The 17,024-nt window shown below is 36.4% G+C and overlaps 1 protein-coding gene across 1 annotated transcript in view; it reads right to left on the bottom strand.

Moving 5' to 3' along the window:
- The window catches only part of LOC112564044 (neurofascin-like), a 56,814-nt gene that overhangs the window by 7,089 nt on the left and 32,701 nt on the right, over nt 1–17,024 (bottom strand). Inside the window, 13 exon segments of the mRNA XM_025238610.1 lie at nt 1–75; nt 696–756; nt 966–1,094; nt 6,859–6,942; nt 8,272–8,457; nt 9,401–9,526; nt 9,906–10,088; nt 11,888–11,899; nt 13,191–13,313; nt 13,598–13,835; nt 14,248–14,378; nt 15,051–15,282; nt 16,807–16,999. Of these exon segments, the coding sequence (XP_025094395.1) occupies nt 1–75; nt 696–756; nt 966–1,094; nt 6,859–6,942; nt 8,272–8,457; nt 9,401–9,526; nt 9,906–10,088; nt 11,888–11,899; nt 13,191–13,313; nt 13,598–13,835; nt 14,248–14,378; nt 15,051–15,282; nt 16,807–16,999 (1,773 nt within the window).

Here is a 17,024-nt window from a genome sequence, read left to right as displayed (position 1 = left end):
ATCTGTCTCTCCTCTAATGGAACTTTTTCTGGGTCTCGATCAAAAGATGAACTGGCACCCACTCCATTCTTGTCACTAAGAACAGGAAAAATGAAGGTAACATAAATGGCTATGCAGGCACGACAATGGAATATAACAAACTTTTAAACTTTGAAGTATAAGCTCCTGCTGTCAAAAAAAAATATTAAAAATTAAGTATAGATCACCTTGTGTCTTAAAAGTTTAAGGTCAATTGCTGCTGTTGAATGTGTAAACAGAAAATTTTAACTTAGGCAAGATTTTATTGAACACAAACTCCAGAAAGTCTTCTTTCATTATGTCTACACAAGGTGTACACATGTGCGCGCACACAAACACAAGAAAAAACCCCCCAAAAAACAGTGACTACAAGATATCAGATTCTGTCGTCTTTAAATAATGAAGGTAGATGGATCAACAGTACTGATACCAAAGATTTCAGACAAACAGCAAAATGATGTAGTGGTACTGCCAGGCTGTATTCTGTGCAATACTAACAAGCTTTAATATTCCTACATAAGGAATGCAGCACTGCATGGTCTTGCTGACAAATATGCATAATTTATAATCATTTTTCTTAGAAAACGACATTTATGATAGAATAACAAATACTTTGATAAACACTAAAATTTAATCTCTCAAAGAGTTTTGTAAGAAAGTCCCAGGCATATTCATACCTTTTTGCCATCTCATTGAAGTGTCCTGGTGTTTCATCTGTAGTGTCCTTCTCAGGTGGAACTATAACAAATGCAATGGTAGTAAGGAGTAAGATGATTACAAATACTTAGAAACAGTGCAAGCATGTGCAGTGTACATGGTAGTTTAACAATTACAAATTTATAAAGCAGAGAGTACAACTACTGCACAAAAAAATGTAAGAAGTGGAGATAAGAAAATGTCATTTAAAGTGGATTCAACACAATAAACTGTAATAAAGAAACACTTACATTTATACTCTTTGCCACGGTTTCTCTTGACAATACAGACAATGATAAGAATGAGAATAAGGATAGCAATAGCAACCATCATGATAATAAACCACCATGCTGACAGAAAGCCGGCCGCTTTTGTTGCACCTGCAACAGAAAAGAAACTATTCCCAGTTTTGTAGTTTCATAAATACTATAATTTTAGCCATACCATAATTTTAATCATCAAATATCACTAATGCTTAATATATAAATTTCTTTGCAATTGCAAACATAATGAAAGGAGCAGTTTGTTTGTTTTTTGTTTTTTTTACTGCAGTCTAAAATCCGTTTACAAACCGTAAGTTTTAAAATGTATGAAAAATGCACAGCAAAGACCCACTAGTTACGGGTCACTGTGAATTACTCAACATCGTGGACTCCAGGAAAAATCATTTATGATAAGCAAGTTATTTTAAACTGAAATAATAATAATATAACAGAAACCCAAAGTACAAAGATTTTGTTTTTTACGGAAAATAAAAATTAAAAAATGTATATGAAGCATATATATACACCTTCCCCATAATTTAAGCATGCTAAAAGGGAAGGATTTTATGTTAATAAATGTAAGTTCAGTAGCATGCTCAATATGTGGAATTGCTTTAGTATCTCCTGTGTGCATCAAACACATAAACTTTTAAACTAGAAAAATGTGGTGTCTGGCAATCTAACTCAGCAAATCATCTCAGATTGAACTGTATGATTACCTTATGCTAAAACTTACACACACACCACCTCCCTGTCAAGAGACTGCAAACAATAACCAGAGAACACACAACTATGTCTACGGTCATGAGAGATCATGGGGAGGTAAAAACAAGAGTAAATCCATGCTGAACTGCTTAAAACCCCAATGAACGGTGAAATATGAATACCTTAATTTTTAATTAGAATTTTGTAGAACCCAACCATTACCACTGTACACTAATTCTTATTTTCATGCATCTGATTATAAATCAAAGTTCAGACATCTACACTACTCATTTGACAGTCTTTGCTACAAGCACATGGAAAACTCCTCTCCTGTACATGACTGATTCTGTGTGTTCAAGACAATGTGGTTTATATATATAATGTGTTCAAGTGTGTGTGTGTGAGTGAGTGAGTGAGAGAGAAAGCAAAGATTCCAGCAGTGAATGTTCCCGCTAAAGCTCTTAGCTTCAAGAATGCTTTGTATCTAAATTTTCCCATCTGAAAAATTGAAATAGACCTAAACTAAGTAAAAACAATGAACATTCAGGATGTTTGCTGAGGGCATGGTATTGATCTAACCACAGACATTATCTCGATGGAGCTAATTTTGAATCAGCAAACCCTTTATCTTGAAAGTAAAAATCTTAGTATCATCAAAGAATTTTCAACCACCTGGCCTCCAGGTATATATATATAGACTGGTACTCTAAGACTATAAATTCCAGTTAATAGTACAAGCTCTGGAGAGCACTTATGGATGTAATAACAGCATCAGGGACCTGACTAAAGTGTCTGCTGGTCTTTAAAGTCAATTATCACCTAAAGAACCCCTTTTTTCTTTGGTCAGTTATATCCAGCATTCACAGGTACACAAAATGAAAAGTGAGCCTGGGCTGTCAGGATATCTATCTCTAAGGAATTATTTGATGGTAATTTAATTTTGATCTTTTATGGACTATCTACACTCTGCATCAACTTGCAATAACGGAGAATAACATTTTAAAAAAGATTCAAATTATGCATTTAATCCCTGAAATCCAACAGATACAATGTTGACAGCTTGAAAGATGAAAAAAAGTCCCCAAAAAAAAAATCAAGGCTGATAACGAATCACAGACTGCGCTGAGAAAATAAAACATGCACAATAAAAGAAAAACTTCCTTACAAGCATCTTTCCATTCTGTTTTAAAGTATTTTTCTCTTTTATCATTTAAAGCAATACAACATTTTCATATCCACACATCAAAAGTAAAACAAAATCGGTGAATCATATATTTTGAAGACATATTGGAACAAATGCATTATAGCAGCACTGTTGGTGCCAGCCTTGTATATAGAAATGGTGGAGTAAGGAGTTGTGAAAATTATGATGTCATGTTTACTTTTCCCAGTCATTACTGTATTCTGTCATGCACTCTAGGGTGCTGCTATATTGCATTTGTGCAGTTGGGTTTTTTTTTTTGTTTTTGTTTTTGTTTTTTTTAAGTCAAGTCAGATTATTTTGGCCAGTAAATTTGAGCCAAAACCACATCAACCTCATCCCAGAGTCAAATTAACCCTGCCAAGACCAAATTGATCAATGTAAAACCAAATCATTTTACTGCCAAAAGTCGAATTCAGAAGGTGAATTAATCACTAATGATACAAGTATGGTCTCATCAAATTTTGCATTGAGTACTCTACACAATCAAGGAAAAAACTGTTGTGTGTACTGCAAATTTGTCACATGATTACATGAAACCACTGGAGGCAAGACTGCATGCAAATCCAGAGAAGAAATATCACAATCCCACATAACACAGTTTTCATTTTAATCATTTTTTGTGTGTGTAGACATCAAACAGGTGTCACTTCATAGGTTTATTTGACTTTGGATGTTGGAACAATTAGCTCTTGCATGGGATGCTTTGGTCTTAAGAAGTGTCAATTAATCGTCTGGCGACCAGTGATAAATTATTTTTATGCAAACTTATCAATTCATTGTTCATACTAATGGACAGCCAGTCTATATTTAACTCTTATTTAGTTCTTAAAAACTTTCTTCATCTTCTGCAGTTTCAAACTGTGCTAGGTTTATTGTTCGTACCTTTCTAGAATTCCCACCTACTGATATTCAAGAGAGTGGTTTCCCACTGAAAAAAATTCTGGCATGCTGATTAATTTGTTATTGCACTGAGCACATGAAGTATATAAAAAAATTCTATTTTAAGTGGAATCTTGCCCTGAAAATGTAATCTTTCCAAATTGAGAGACAGATTTACTTCAATCAACAAGTTTAAGATGCAAAGATTGTATCTGAAAATTCTCAAACTTAGAAATACTGACTACAATATATCAAATTCAACCTGTTCTTTTTAAACATTGAAGGTAGATGAAACAACAGTATTTATACGAAAAATTGTGTAAATAGGAAAAACAATATATATATATTTGACATTACCAGTCTGTGTACAATAGTTACAGCTTACATTTGCACACCATATACATGAAAACATTCATAAAAATTGAAATTTAAAAACAGTTTTGGCATTCCTGAAAACCATAAAAATACAAAAATATATATTTTAGAAGCCCACAGCTTTGATGAGAGAAATACCTGTATCCCTTTTTACAGCTTTGTCATCTGAAAAAGTTGTCATGAAGGTTACGTAGATTTCTTTCCAATGATCGAAGGTGATGGTCACAGTATCCAATTATTGAACATAAACTATACTTCCGAAAAATACAACCTTAAACATAATGACAGAAATGGCAATTTATCCCAAGGAATTAACCACTAGACACTCTGCCTTTTATAGTGATGTCATGACAAATCATAGCACAAGTAGACTGCAGGAGAAAATTAAGAAGAATTACTTCATCTTACTTTTGACAAACAACAAACCACATGTCTAGCGGCAACATGTTCATGGACCACTGACTGTATGTAATGAAATAACCATGGTGAAAAGATTAATTTGAGGTTTGTGCAACTCTGATAATCCAATTACCTGAAAGACTTAAGAACATGTAGCTGAGTCCCCTGCCACACACTTGTACACACCGGCTTAAAATAACATTTAATGCCTAGCCTTAAGTTGCTTGTTTATGAAGGAAACCACTTGCTGGCTGTCTGCAGCAACTGTTATTGTCTACCAGAGTACATTCTACGCTATGTTTTCAGCTGGGCTACTGGCTGAAGTGGCATGGTTAACTTCTCAAAGATTCTCTCTCTAACCTGTGACCTTGGGCTCCTTTTTTAGACTTCTGGTATCCACCAGAAGGGTTAATGTACAAAGGGTGACTGGCTATATTAGAGGACAGCGCTGATCATGCTGCTGAGAGACAAACAGGAGGTTAGCAGCCTTCTCCTTCTCCCCACAGCCTCCTCCATCCCCTCTGGACAGCACAAATGTGCATGCCAATCTACATTATTGACCGGCCATCAGCTGGTCTCTACCACAAACAAACAACTACTTGGACCTGATCTCTATCATTCTGTCTTGTCTGATGTCTTCTTCTGTCACTGGATATGATGCTTCCTTCCATCTTAGTGGCAGTTTCTTTTAACTGGGAGACATCAGTGTTGACCAAGAAAAATAACTGCCAAAGCTGCATGGCAGGGACAAGAGACTTGCTTGACAAAAAACAATATTTACCTAAGGTTGACCCTTTGGGTGGAGTGAGAGGTGAGGTTACTAACGGTTGCTAGTTCCATGTACATTTACTTTGTTCTTGGGCCACATATCATTTCCATGTGCTACAAATATATACAGTGTAGGGTCATAAGCCACGGTCCAGTAATCAGCAAATTCACTTCAGCTGTGCAAAATGCTTGGATATCAATTTTTTACACTATGGATCGTAGGGACCTGGACATGGCCTCTCAAACACTCGAGACAGGTGTTGACAGCTGTCATTTTGGCATTTCAAATCTCCATGATTGACATGCTATGCACTATCATGGATTAAATATTTAAATGCTGGAATATAACTTCAAAGAGGTATTTATAGAAGATTAGCCATTTATTTATCAATTAACAATAAAATAACTTACAACAAAATTCAAATATTAATCTGTTTTATCCACACTGAGTGTCAGCATTATGGAGGTCGTCATTGTAACTGATTCACACCTTACAATGCTACAAAGTTAAGAGAAAGGATTGTGATAAAAAAAATCATTAATTTTTTTCATTATTCATTGTAATCCATGCATCATCAAAAAATATTTATGCCGTGGATCACCTACGCCACAGTTGAGCGGTCTGGACCCCAATCACCACAGCTTAATGGCCCTACACTGTATATTATGTGTATATGTGTACATGGGGAAGTGGACAGCCAAGTGGTTAGAGCACTGGGATCTGGAGCTGTAGAGATGAACAGTAGCTGGGTTGGGGTCTTGTTGCAAGTGTTCTTCCTGTAAACAACCCTCAAGTGTACCTGACACCTTAAAAAGTGTGAGAAAGTAAGGCAGGAAAGGAAAGATCACAACTGCCTTTAAGGCCCAAGAAAAGCGTGACCTTACTTCACTGGGATCAAAAGGTTACAGGACTAACTTTAACTTTTATTTACATTGTTTGAAGCAAACACTTCATGCTATTAATAGAAAATCTCAAATTAAAAAAGCAGAAGAAATTTTTTATAGTAAACTCTTCTCTTATGTTTAATGTTTTTGAAATTCACATGAATGACACAACACCCTAATTACAACTGTGTAGTTTGTCTTTAATGCAAAATTAAATGATGATGTGCCAATCTCATATAGGTGCTTATCCTAGATTTTTGCAATACAGTAATTAAAACGGATGTGCTTAGATCAGTGTTGATATATTTTAAAGATTTTTAAAAAAAAAAGACACTCAAGACTTTAATAAGAGCTGCCTTTTAAGAGAGTTCAAATTATGAAACAACTTAGAAAACAAATTGCTGTTCTTTTCAGTGCACTTTCTCAGCTGACTAGTCAACCATGATGTTAATGGCTCTAGCTAGCACACCTTCACCACACTAAAATACTCCTGTGAAGGCCGACGACATGCACACAGCACTGCCAATGCACACTGACAACAGTGCAAAGGGTTAAACTGGAACTGTGGCAGGTGCACGTATCATGCTTATTATTTGGTAGTTAAACTGTCTAGTCATCAGGAGTGGATTAGCAATCAGTGCAACCAATTTATCAAGGCATGTCCACCTCCAGATGTATGTTCATCTGTTTTGTTGTTTGCTTTATCTTCCAAGCTGCCATTCACAAGAGATAGAGCTTCCAAACCAAAACCTGGGAAGATAGAAATGACAAAGGGAAGTTGCTATCAAATGACAAAGAGGGATCCTGGCTGATGTCATGTGATGACACAGTAGGATGAATACAGCAGGATGAGTGTTGTTTGAGTAAAAAAAAACACCCACCAACTCAAATGGATGATTGTATTGTATAGATTAGCATATAACCGGACAAATTCATGTAGGGTGATAGGTTCTTGGCAGTGGCACTACAAACATTGAAAAAAATTAGTCAGACGTTGACTGCAACCTCTCCCACTGGGTCCTAATGATACTCTTAATAATGACACAGCTGAGGACAAAATGGGAGGCATTTACTTCTAGAGGGCTGCCAGTTCAAGGCTCACTCAGGTTTGTGTCTGGAAAACTTCCCCTGTCTATCCAGTAGTAATGGGTACCTAATTCATCACCAAAAAGAAAAGGCAGTAGAAGAAAAATGTTTCAGGTCTGCCTTCGACATGGCACAGTGAACACATTGAACCACTTACAGTTCATTACCTTTATGTCTACGGGACCTTTGCCTCCCAATAGCTTGATTGAGTAAATACTGCCAATGTATTATATTTGTATTAGTGGCATGAATGTGTCATATCTGTAGTAGTGACATGCACGTCAGCAGTTGTTTTTCTGAAATAGAAGCATGTGTGTGAGAAGTTTTATGTGTGTAACAGACACATGTGAGTAGTTGCATATGTGTGTGTGTAACAAAGAAATGTATGTGAACAGTGGCATGCATGTGAGAAGTTGTATATGCATTGTACATGTACCAGAGATGTGTGAACAGTGACACATATGTGAACAGTGGCTCCCCCGATGACAAGTGTCGGTCGGGACGACTGACTGACATATGTGGAACAGATGTGATGTAGAATATTTATATTTTCTTATACATACATGGTGGTATACAAGCATACATATACTTGTATGCATGTGTACATGTGTCTATGATTATGTTCATTTGAGAGAAACATCATATGTGCACATATATGTATGTCTATGTATGATCAGGGCTAACATACATATATGCTGAATGCATCAGTGTAAAACCATCATCAACAATTTTTATTTTGAAAATGAAAACATGCTTTGAAATGCTTGGACTGTAAGATGTTTTAACGGAATAATGTCAAAGCCTGGAAGCATATTAATGTTTCAGATCATTTAAAAATGATATCATCATAACAGCACACAGCCTTAACATGTTTTGGCAAATCATACTTTTAAGCCTGCACATGATCACAGTGTGGAATGATCAAGAAGAATTTGGAAACCATGGCCAACAACTTTAAAACTATTGAGAAACCAGAATGATAAATCAACTTGCCTATCCCAGTAGTTGTGAAGACTTTTCTGTCACTAGGCTGGTAGTTTGAAGAGTCCATTTCAGCTGCTTTGCTGTTCGGCATACTGATGACACGCACTTCATAGGTTGTGGCTGGCTCTAATTTTTCCAGTGTGAGCCAAAAGTGTTCTGTAGCAGCATGCTGTTCTCTTTCCCATTTTCCATTTCCTTGAAGATAAAAGTGAATTTACTAATGTTTTTGTCTACACAACTTTCATTCAATTTTAGTCTCTGTTTGTACATTAACTCTTATGTTACTATCATTTCACAAAAGAAGATTACATGAAAATATCTATCTTATGACTGTCTTTCAAATGAGCAGTTACAAAACACAGGCACAAATTCTGCTGAATACAGATATCAAGGTGACTAAAGAATATACTTTAATTACCAAATATTGCTTTATTAATGTGGTTGAGGCTGGCTAAGATGCCAGCTGAAGGACGATTCGTCAGTAGCGCGGACAGGTAGCACTTATTAGGGTGCTGGTTTGTTTCGGGTCCAGGGGGGACAGAGGGGACCATGAGAGAAGAAAGGGGCAGCACCCAGCCCCAACGCCCTCCCTGGGCGGACATAGTAGCACATCCAGCGCTGCCGCCCTGTACAGCCAGGTACCCACGGCGCATTACACCCGGGGGATATAAAACGGAGGACAAAGAGAGAGAGAGAGCAGCTTGAGAGAAGGATGCGACAAGTTAGCCAGGCAGCAGCCCGGTTGATTAAGGACTAAGTCTGTGCTCGGTGCTACGTGCTGTCTTAAGCTAAAAGCTTCAGGCGGCCAGCAAGTGATCACCATAATAAAGAGGTTCCAAAAAACTATGGCTAAGCGTTCGAGTGTTATTTACAGAGTGAATGAGAGTATGAGCTGTTTGGTAGGTCATCTTGTTACATTAATACTTTTCTAACCTATGTATCATAAGCTTGAAGTGATAGATTGTGAAGTACCACAGATCCTAAAGACTGCAACAGGATTATAACACTATTAATTTTAGAATGTTTATATTATTTTTAGGATTTGAAAATTATGCACTGAAGGACTCCTTCAAAGCCAAACTAATTTCAGCAGAATATACAGACCACATCATCCTCGATAATGAAAGCCAGTGCTCACCCATCTTTCTGTACTCCAGATAGTACTTAGACCCTGTACGGGCTCCCTTCTCATCAGGTAAATCCCAGGTGATGTTAGCGCGATATTCTCCAGGATAAATGTCTTTGATCTCAGGGAAAGCCAACTCTGCAAGTGAGAGATTAATGATACAATTATGTAATAATGATATTACATAATTACAATTATGTAATACCTATCATAAATTAACAGGCTAATGTGAAGTACTAAAGAGTAAAGATCAAATTAAACAAAAGAAATAGAAGTGAATTTTTTATTAAAGATACAGTGCACTCTGTTTGCAAGCACACTACACATTTAGTCTTTGTAGGATTCACAAGCTAGGCTGCAGCTAAAAGCATATTAACTCCAGATCCTATAAGTATACAAACCAGTAATGTAAATTAAGAAATGTTGTCCACTTATTTGAAGAGTTTGATCATAATGGTCTTCAGAAATGTTGATTATGTACAAAAGAACTAAAGAGATATCCTCTTAGACTGCTCACTTGTTATATCATCTGTAGTGCGAACATCAATAAAATATTCCCGTCCTTGTCCTTTAGCAGTCTTTGCCCAGACGTACAAGCGGTACAAGGAATTAGCCACAAGGTTTTCAATGGTGGCACGTCTTTGTTCTGGCCCCAGGTCATCACGCACAATAACTAGATCATTCACCATCAAGCCATCAACTGGAAAACACCACAAATACTACTTAAAGATGCTTGAAGTAAACAAACATGACAACCAACTACTATTATTTCTAGTTTCTGTTTCTTTTCTATACAACCAAACTTGATTGAGGTAAAGGTATTATGAGATCACAGTGAAAGTGTAAGGATTGAAACACATATCTGACAGCCTGTAACAGATCTGCGCATTTAAGTTTTATTGTGACAGCTAAAGCCTGAGCTGTTATAATGTTTTAATGTACTTCTTTTTACAGGTCGCTTAAGTTTTGGTGCATGGGTTGGATTACTAAAATTGCTTCATTATTCTTGTGTTCTTTTAGCACCTTTATTTATTATTGATAAATGAACACTTCTTACCAATAAGAGAAACAGCTACATCAACTTAAAATTGGCATCATACAGAGAAAGAGATCATGAAGATGGAGGTTCGGAGAAAGCAGCTTAAGTCAAAACACTTACTGACCTGTTTGTAATTGAAATGCTATTTCTTAGAAAAGAAATACTTCAGGCTGCTCAAGTACATTAACAATTCAAATTAAAAATTATTATAAATGGTCTATAAATCTATTGATGTAAAACACATGGTTCTTCAAAGTTATTTTTTGAAGTGTCCAAGTAAGAATTCTACATAAACATAAAAGGCCATGCAAAAAAGAAAGAGTGGGAAAGAAAGCATAAGGATGTTAAGGAGTTTTATTATAGTTGTACATGTAGAAGTTTTAATTGTTATATTGTACATGTACATGTGTTCTATCTCTCACACACAAGCCCTTCTTCACAAATGCACCCCTTCCTAAATATTGGCAATCTTAAATGCATACAGACTACTACACAATACCATAGAGCAAAGTTTGATGCAAAACATATGTCCATGCATTTAAATATGACACTTTTACATGGCTGTATATAATCTTGTTTTCTCATCTCTCTCTCATTCAATATAATATGTATCAAGAACGCTTTGTTTCCTTCCATTCTGCACCCTATCCCTCCCGTACTTTGTCCAGCCATATGTATGCAGCAGTAAGCAGTGACCCTGGAGCAGATGGCACAATGCCCAAATTTTTATATAAATAGTGAGCAAAATAAGTGCCTGCTCCCTCTTTGCCACAACATTGTCATTCCTGTGAATTCCCATGCCCATGCACATAGTATGAAACTGCAAGGGGGTCATTCCCTGATCCTCCCATCTCCCAGCATACAAAGCTAGACATTTTTTGTCTTGCCAAAACAAAGCACATGAAAATAAAACTTCATGCAAAAGCAAGCTTTATGATAAGTTACAAAATGCTATATGGATTCAATAACTGAAAGATCTATTTCTGGAGCTTACAATAAACATAAATACAGCTACATCCAACACAATTTTTGCCAATTAGATTTACCTTATAGATTATATAATAACTGCATGGTGTAGAGAGGAAAAAAATCACTAGGTTAAGACTGATTACAATTTTTTCTTAAAAAGGTGGAATCCTGATAAACATTTAGATATTTTATTTGTATAACATTTCAAAAAGTGAGAAAAAATAAAGTTTTTCTTTAAATTTCAACTTTTGCCAGGCAATTGACCATTTTTTATACAGCTAATTTATCTAATTTATAATTTCTTACACAAGCCTGATACTGAATGCTTAAAACGTTACAGCTGTGTGTCACCATTTGCAAGATTGCAAGCATTCAGCTGCTTTAGGTTGTTTGGTGTGACATGCACCAAACCAGCAGATCAAACCAAAATATTACAGTTTAGATGTGTCAGAGCAAGTAAGCCCCTGACTTACCACATGTCTTACAATTACCTGAAGAACCAACTGAAAGAAGCAGAAACAAATTTACATTACTGAATCATGTTCTCAGATAGCTAAACTGTTTCAAAGAACTTCTGAATCAGTCCTTTATTCCTGCTAAGAGATACTGTATAGTGTAACAGAGCATGTTGAAACTAGAAAGCAGAATTACTTAAAAGTGTCTTTTAAATATTTAGTCTTCTGTTTGATTTACTTCTAAAGTCATTAAAACTTGACTGAACTGTCTTCAAATGATTCACATTTCTGTTTCATCTGTTGTCTATTAATATGTTTATATTAAATTTTGTATTCTTAAAGAGTATTTTTGAATTATAATAATGCAGCATTATCCTAAATTAGCATAATTATAATATATATATTGTAGTTATCATGTGAAAAATGATATATAAATAAAATCTAAAAATCAATTTCAGAAAAAATTAATTATCATTTTCTAGACTGCTGAAGCCATGGATGCCTCCTTCAATTCAAACCATATGCTTACAATTACATATATGCTGCTCTTCATACTGAAATATAGTCATCAAGGTCACGCACTTACTGTACAACAGATTTATTTTAAAAGGTGGTCGTACTTTCAGATGAGATTAAAAAATTTCATCAAATACTCGTGTGATACTGTGGTAGATTACCTTGCCTATATACTTTTCTCTACTGAGCCACGTCGCCCTGGCATTTTTTGTTTACAATAACTATTGCAAGCAAACACTATTAAATTACTCTTAGAATTTTAATTATTATTTAAAAATTACTTCACAATAGTTAAAAAAGCCACAAAACAGACTTTATATTCTAATACAAAAATAGTAGTAACAATAATAGTAAAAAGTCAATCATTCAAAATGCTTAAGAAAGGCACAGAACTGAGTACACTACACTACTCTTCAAATACTAAGATCTACAGTAGCAAAGTATTCCAAAGGTGGTTGTTCAATGCTGACTATGCTACCCTTGAACTATGTCTAACAAAACACAAGCCAGCCTTCCTACTACAGTGTATTTATCTTGTCTACAGATAAGAAAAATGAATTAAAAACAAAAATACATATACAGGGGTTGTTCACTATAGTTAAAGAAAAAGATATGAAAATTCAAAAAGAGAATCTTTGCTCAGCAAAAATAGTCAAAAACAATATAAGTCACACAGATTTAGTAAACAGTTACACACAGCTATATCACAACAGCAATATGGTTAGATGATATATTATGGTGCTACCTCATCAGACTATCTCTACATGCACTGAGAAAAAGATCTGCATATTTCAAAGTTAGAAAACACATAAGACAAACTCACTATGTCTGTATCCAATTCCATAGCCAGTAATTATTCCATTTTTCTCAATAGGTGGTCCCCACTCAAGTAAGAAGTGAGAAGATCCCCTGAAAAGTGCCTCCAAGTATTCAACTCGATCTGGAACTGTGGTTTTGATTGAATAAAAATTTTCATTATTAGGTTTCATTTTTGTTAAAAAAAAATGTAATTATTATTTTCATTGTGTACTGTTTAATAAAATAAATACTACCTACTGCAATCATTTGTGAAAATAAACAAACCAAGAACTTGGATATCAATGACGATAAATGATACTATATCTTTATCTTTACATATCTTGTGAAATATATACAAATGAAGTTAGATTGGTTTGATAGCACCATAAAAACCACCAAATCCTGATAGCAGTCAGTTATTTATGAACTCACCTCCTTCTGGTGTAGTAAAATTAATGATGTTGCTTCCATTAGAACTAAAGTAAGTGTTAACAACAACAACATCAGCTTCAATGTCAGAGTATGACGGAAGGTTAGACACTGTGCCCCGTATTTTATCTTCAGGATTGTAATAGTCCTCTATTGTAGCCCTTCGGCTGCGAATATCAGGGACAACAACAAGTTCCTCATGCAGCGTGTCTTCTTTTCTATCTTTTTTCCAGTAGCGAATCTGAAAACATTAAACATTTGAATGGAAAAATGATTTCAAAAAGCTGAAGGTAAACATGAAACAAAGCTCATGATATCCTAGCAAGTTAGCAGAACATAAGTCTGTTATTTATTAGTAAATGTCCAGTTTGATTTTAAGAATTTTGTTTTTAGAAAAGGACCTACAGACTGACAAGCTTGACATTCTTCTGACCTCATTGAAGGCTGCAGCCAATGTTAGAGCTACAAGCATATGCTAACAAGTTTTTAATGACCTAAACCTACTGATTTTAAAGTAATTTTGCCCTCTCAAAATAGCCTTAATATGATTAAGTAGCTCTTGGTGGGGTGATAAGTAGTTGCGAGAAAAACCAAACTGTGAACATTACTTTAGGGTTAGATGATACGTCTTCATCATAAAAAGTAAATAGAACCTTATAGCCCTGGAATGCTCCTCTGATAGACTTAGGGCTTGTATCTACAGGATCCCAGCGAAATCCAGCACTGGTTGCAGTCACAGGTACATCTGGATCTAGCTCAAAGTTCTGAGGCACCACTCGGGGTTCTGTAATGAACACACACCAAAGCAAAATCAGGTTCGATAACTGACTAAGGTATTTATCTAATAATAACTTGTATCCAGGCCCATTCTTAGCCCCTGTGGGGCCTGAGGTATAGGGCCCTGGACGCCACACTTTCAATCAAAAGCGTGGGGCCCTAGTCTGATGCTTATATCATGTACATTACGACCAGATAGGCTGCACTGTCTGCACTGACCAGAAATGATAAATGAACATTAGGTACCAGACAGCGGACACTGAGATTTGTATAGGCACAATGAATAACATAAAAATGAAGTACAAGAGTAGAACATAATGCAACGGATAAAGGTATGAAGGAAAATAGAGGCTGTAAACAATACTGTGATATTCTTCACTGTGCCATTCAATCTAGGCACATGAGAAATAAATACATTTGTTTGTGCAGTTAAAGGTCAGTTATGATGTGCTAATACAAAGTGATGTAAGCGTGAGACTGCATATATGATGCACATCTTGTTTTTGCTTCTCTCTCTCTCAAACACACGTACACACTTCCATCTTAATAAATTCCACCTTTCTTCAGATCAACTCCCAACTACTGTTTAAAATGTTGGGATGGACAAGTCAAGCAATGAATTTTCCACAGTGTTATAAAAAAATTGACTTTCTTAGCACTTCCCACTGGTACTACTCACCAGCTTCACCAGAAAATCCTCTCACTGGCTTGGCCTTTAAATGCGGTTCACCTTTTGCATTTTTTGCTGAGACAGTCACAGTGTAAGGTTTGTAGACTCCATCTACTTTGACTTCATATCTATTAACCTCAGGATTTGTCTCAATGTATGTTTTCACTTCTTCTTCCCCTTCTGCTTGCCAGGTGATTATGTACTGGAAATCTTGTCCATTGTGCTCAATCTTCGGCATGGGCTATTCAAAATGATAAATGCATAAATGGCAGATATTCCTGTTATTTACTACCAACAGATCTCACATAATTTTCTAACATTTTTAATTTGAAAAGTTGATTATATACAACAGAATGATAGAGTCATGAATAATAGAAAAGGTTTCAATAGCTAAAACAGATTAATCTACATCTGGCAATCCAAAAGCTAGATGGGTGGTTAGTCACAGTTAGTCCTAGTGCTTCATTTTAGTTGGTCTGTTCCTTTTCTGGTTCCAGAAATGAGGCTAGAAACCAAGGAGAATTTTCATCTAGAATTTAAGCTTTTCAGGTGTAGGTGTGCTACTAGTCTAGTCTTCTTAATTCCTTGCGTCTTCAGATTTTTCTTCTATTACACAGCTGACTTTGGGTCCAAAAGCTTTCCTCTAAAAGTGGTGTGTTGTTCACTCCAGACTGAACAGTTTCTCTGTCTTTTCATGTATTAATTCACAATTGTGCTTCTCTGCACTTGAGGGTTGTCACAACTAGCCACTCAGCAAACAGGCCTGTTGGAAGGGGATTCTACTCTGCCAGACACAGCCTGTGCTGCAGCAAGATGGGTTCTCTGAAAAGAAGTGGGTGATGTGACTGAAGGACCAATCAGGTTGCATAGAAGGAGAAGGAAGGATTGTGGCATTGTAGCAAACAAGGTGCATGGATCATACTGCAGCAAGCAATTAGGTTCAGGCACTGCTTTGTGCCTATTGTTTACACATAAATTCAGAAGCTATATCACACATCCTAAATTGACTTGCCTTGGCTTACACCACTTGCTTCCCCATTAGACGAGCAAGAACTGGGGGTGCCAGATGAAGGAAACAAAAGTGCTGTCATGACTCTACACATCATTCTGACAGGTGACCTAATTGATACACTAACACCATGCTTTCCTTAATTGTTTCATTTTTTCAAGTATGGTAAAAGCAATATACATAAAAGTATGTAACAGGGTAGATGTGGTTGCTTTCTTGATCTCACCATAAGAACCAAACACATGGGTTCCAAGTCCTTTTACTTTAACACCAGTCAATGGTTCTGGCTAAAGCGAAACCTCCAAACCACACACTCACGTTCTTGATGAAACGTGCTCTCACCTCTGCACTGTCCCCTCACATTCTGACTCTTGCCCTCCTCACCCAACCTTCACGCCCGACTTCCCCCCAAAACATCCCTGAACCTCCATCTTGTCACTAGTTGACCCCCTCTCGCCTCTCGCTCTCCTTCAGTCATGGGGTCATCACCCAGCCAGTAATTACCCCCAACCGCCAGCCTGTACCTGTCCTGTGTGCGTGTGTATGCGTGCCATGTTCCATACTACTATACACAATGTTCCATATATCTTCTTTAAGTATAATAATCTCAAACCATTTTTGTTCAACACCATCTTGCTTTCTTTCCAAAAGAACTGTAAAACCATCATAGGAAAAGAAATGTGATGATCCTGGTACAGATACTTAAAGAAATCATTTCAACTAGCAACACGCAGCAAGAGAAAGAGAAATACTAACTTCCCACTCGATGACCAAATAACCAGTCTTGTCTCCAACAGTTCGCACACCAGCAGGATGTCTTGCTGGTCGAGCTTCTGGAGTCTGACAAAGAGTCTGCGTTGGTTTGCTCGGATCACTGATGCCAATACCATTCACAGCACGAACGCGGAACGTGTAGGATGCCCAAGGTGTCAATTGCACCCTTGCTTGCCTGACAGCAAGATTAAAGTTTTTGT

Source organism: Pomacea canaliculata, linkage group LG5 (assembly GCF_003073045.1).
Source record: "Pomacea canaliculata isolate SZHN2017 linkage group LG5, ASM307304v1, whole genome shotgun sequence".
Lineage (NCBI taxonomy): Eukaryota > Metazoa > Mollusca > Gastropoda > Architaenioglossa > Ampullariidae > Pomacea > Pomacea canaliculata.
This window is presented reverse-complemented; position numbering and strand designations above follow the sequence as displayed.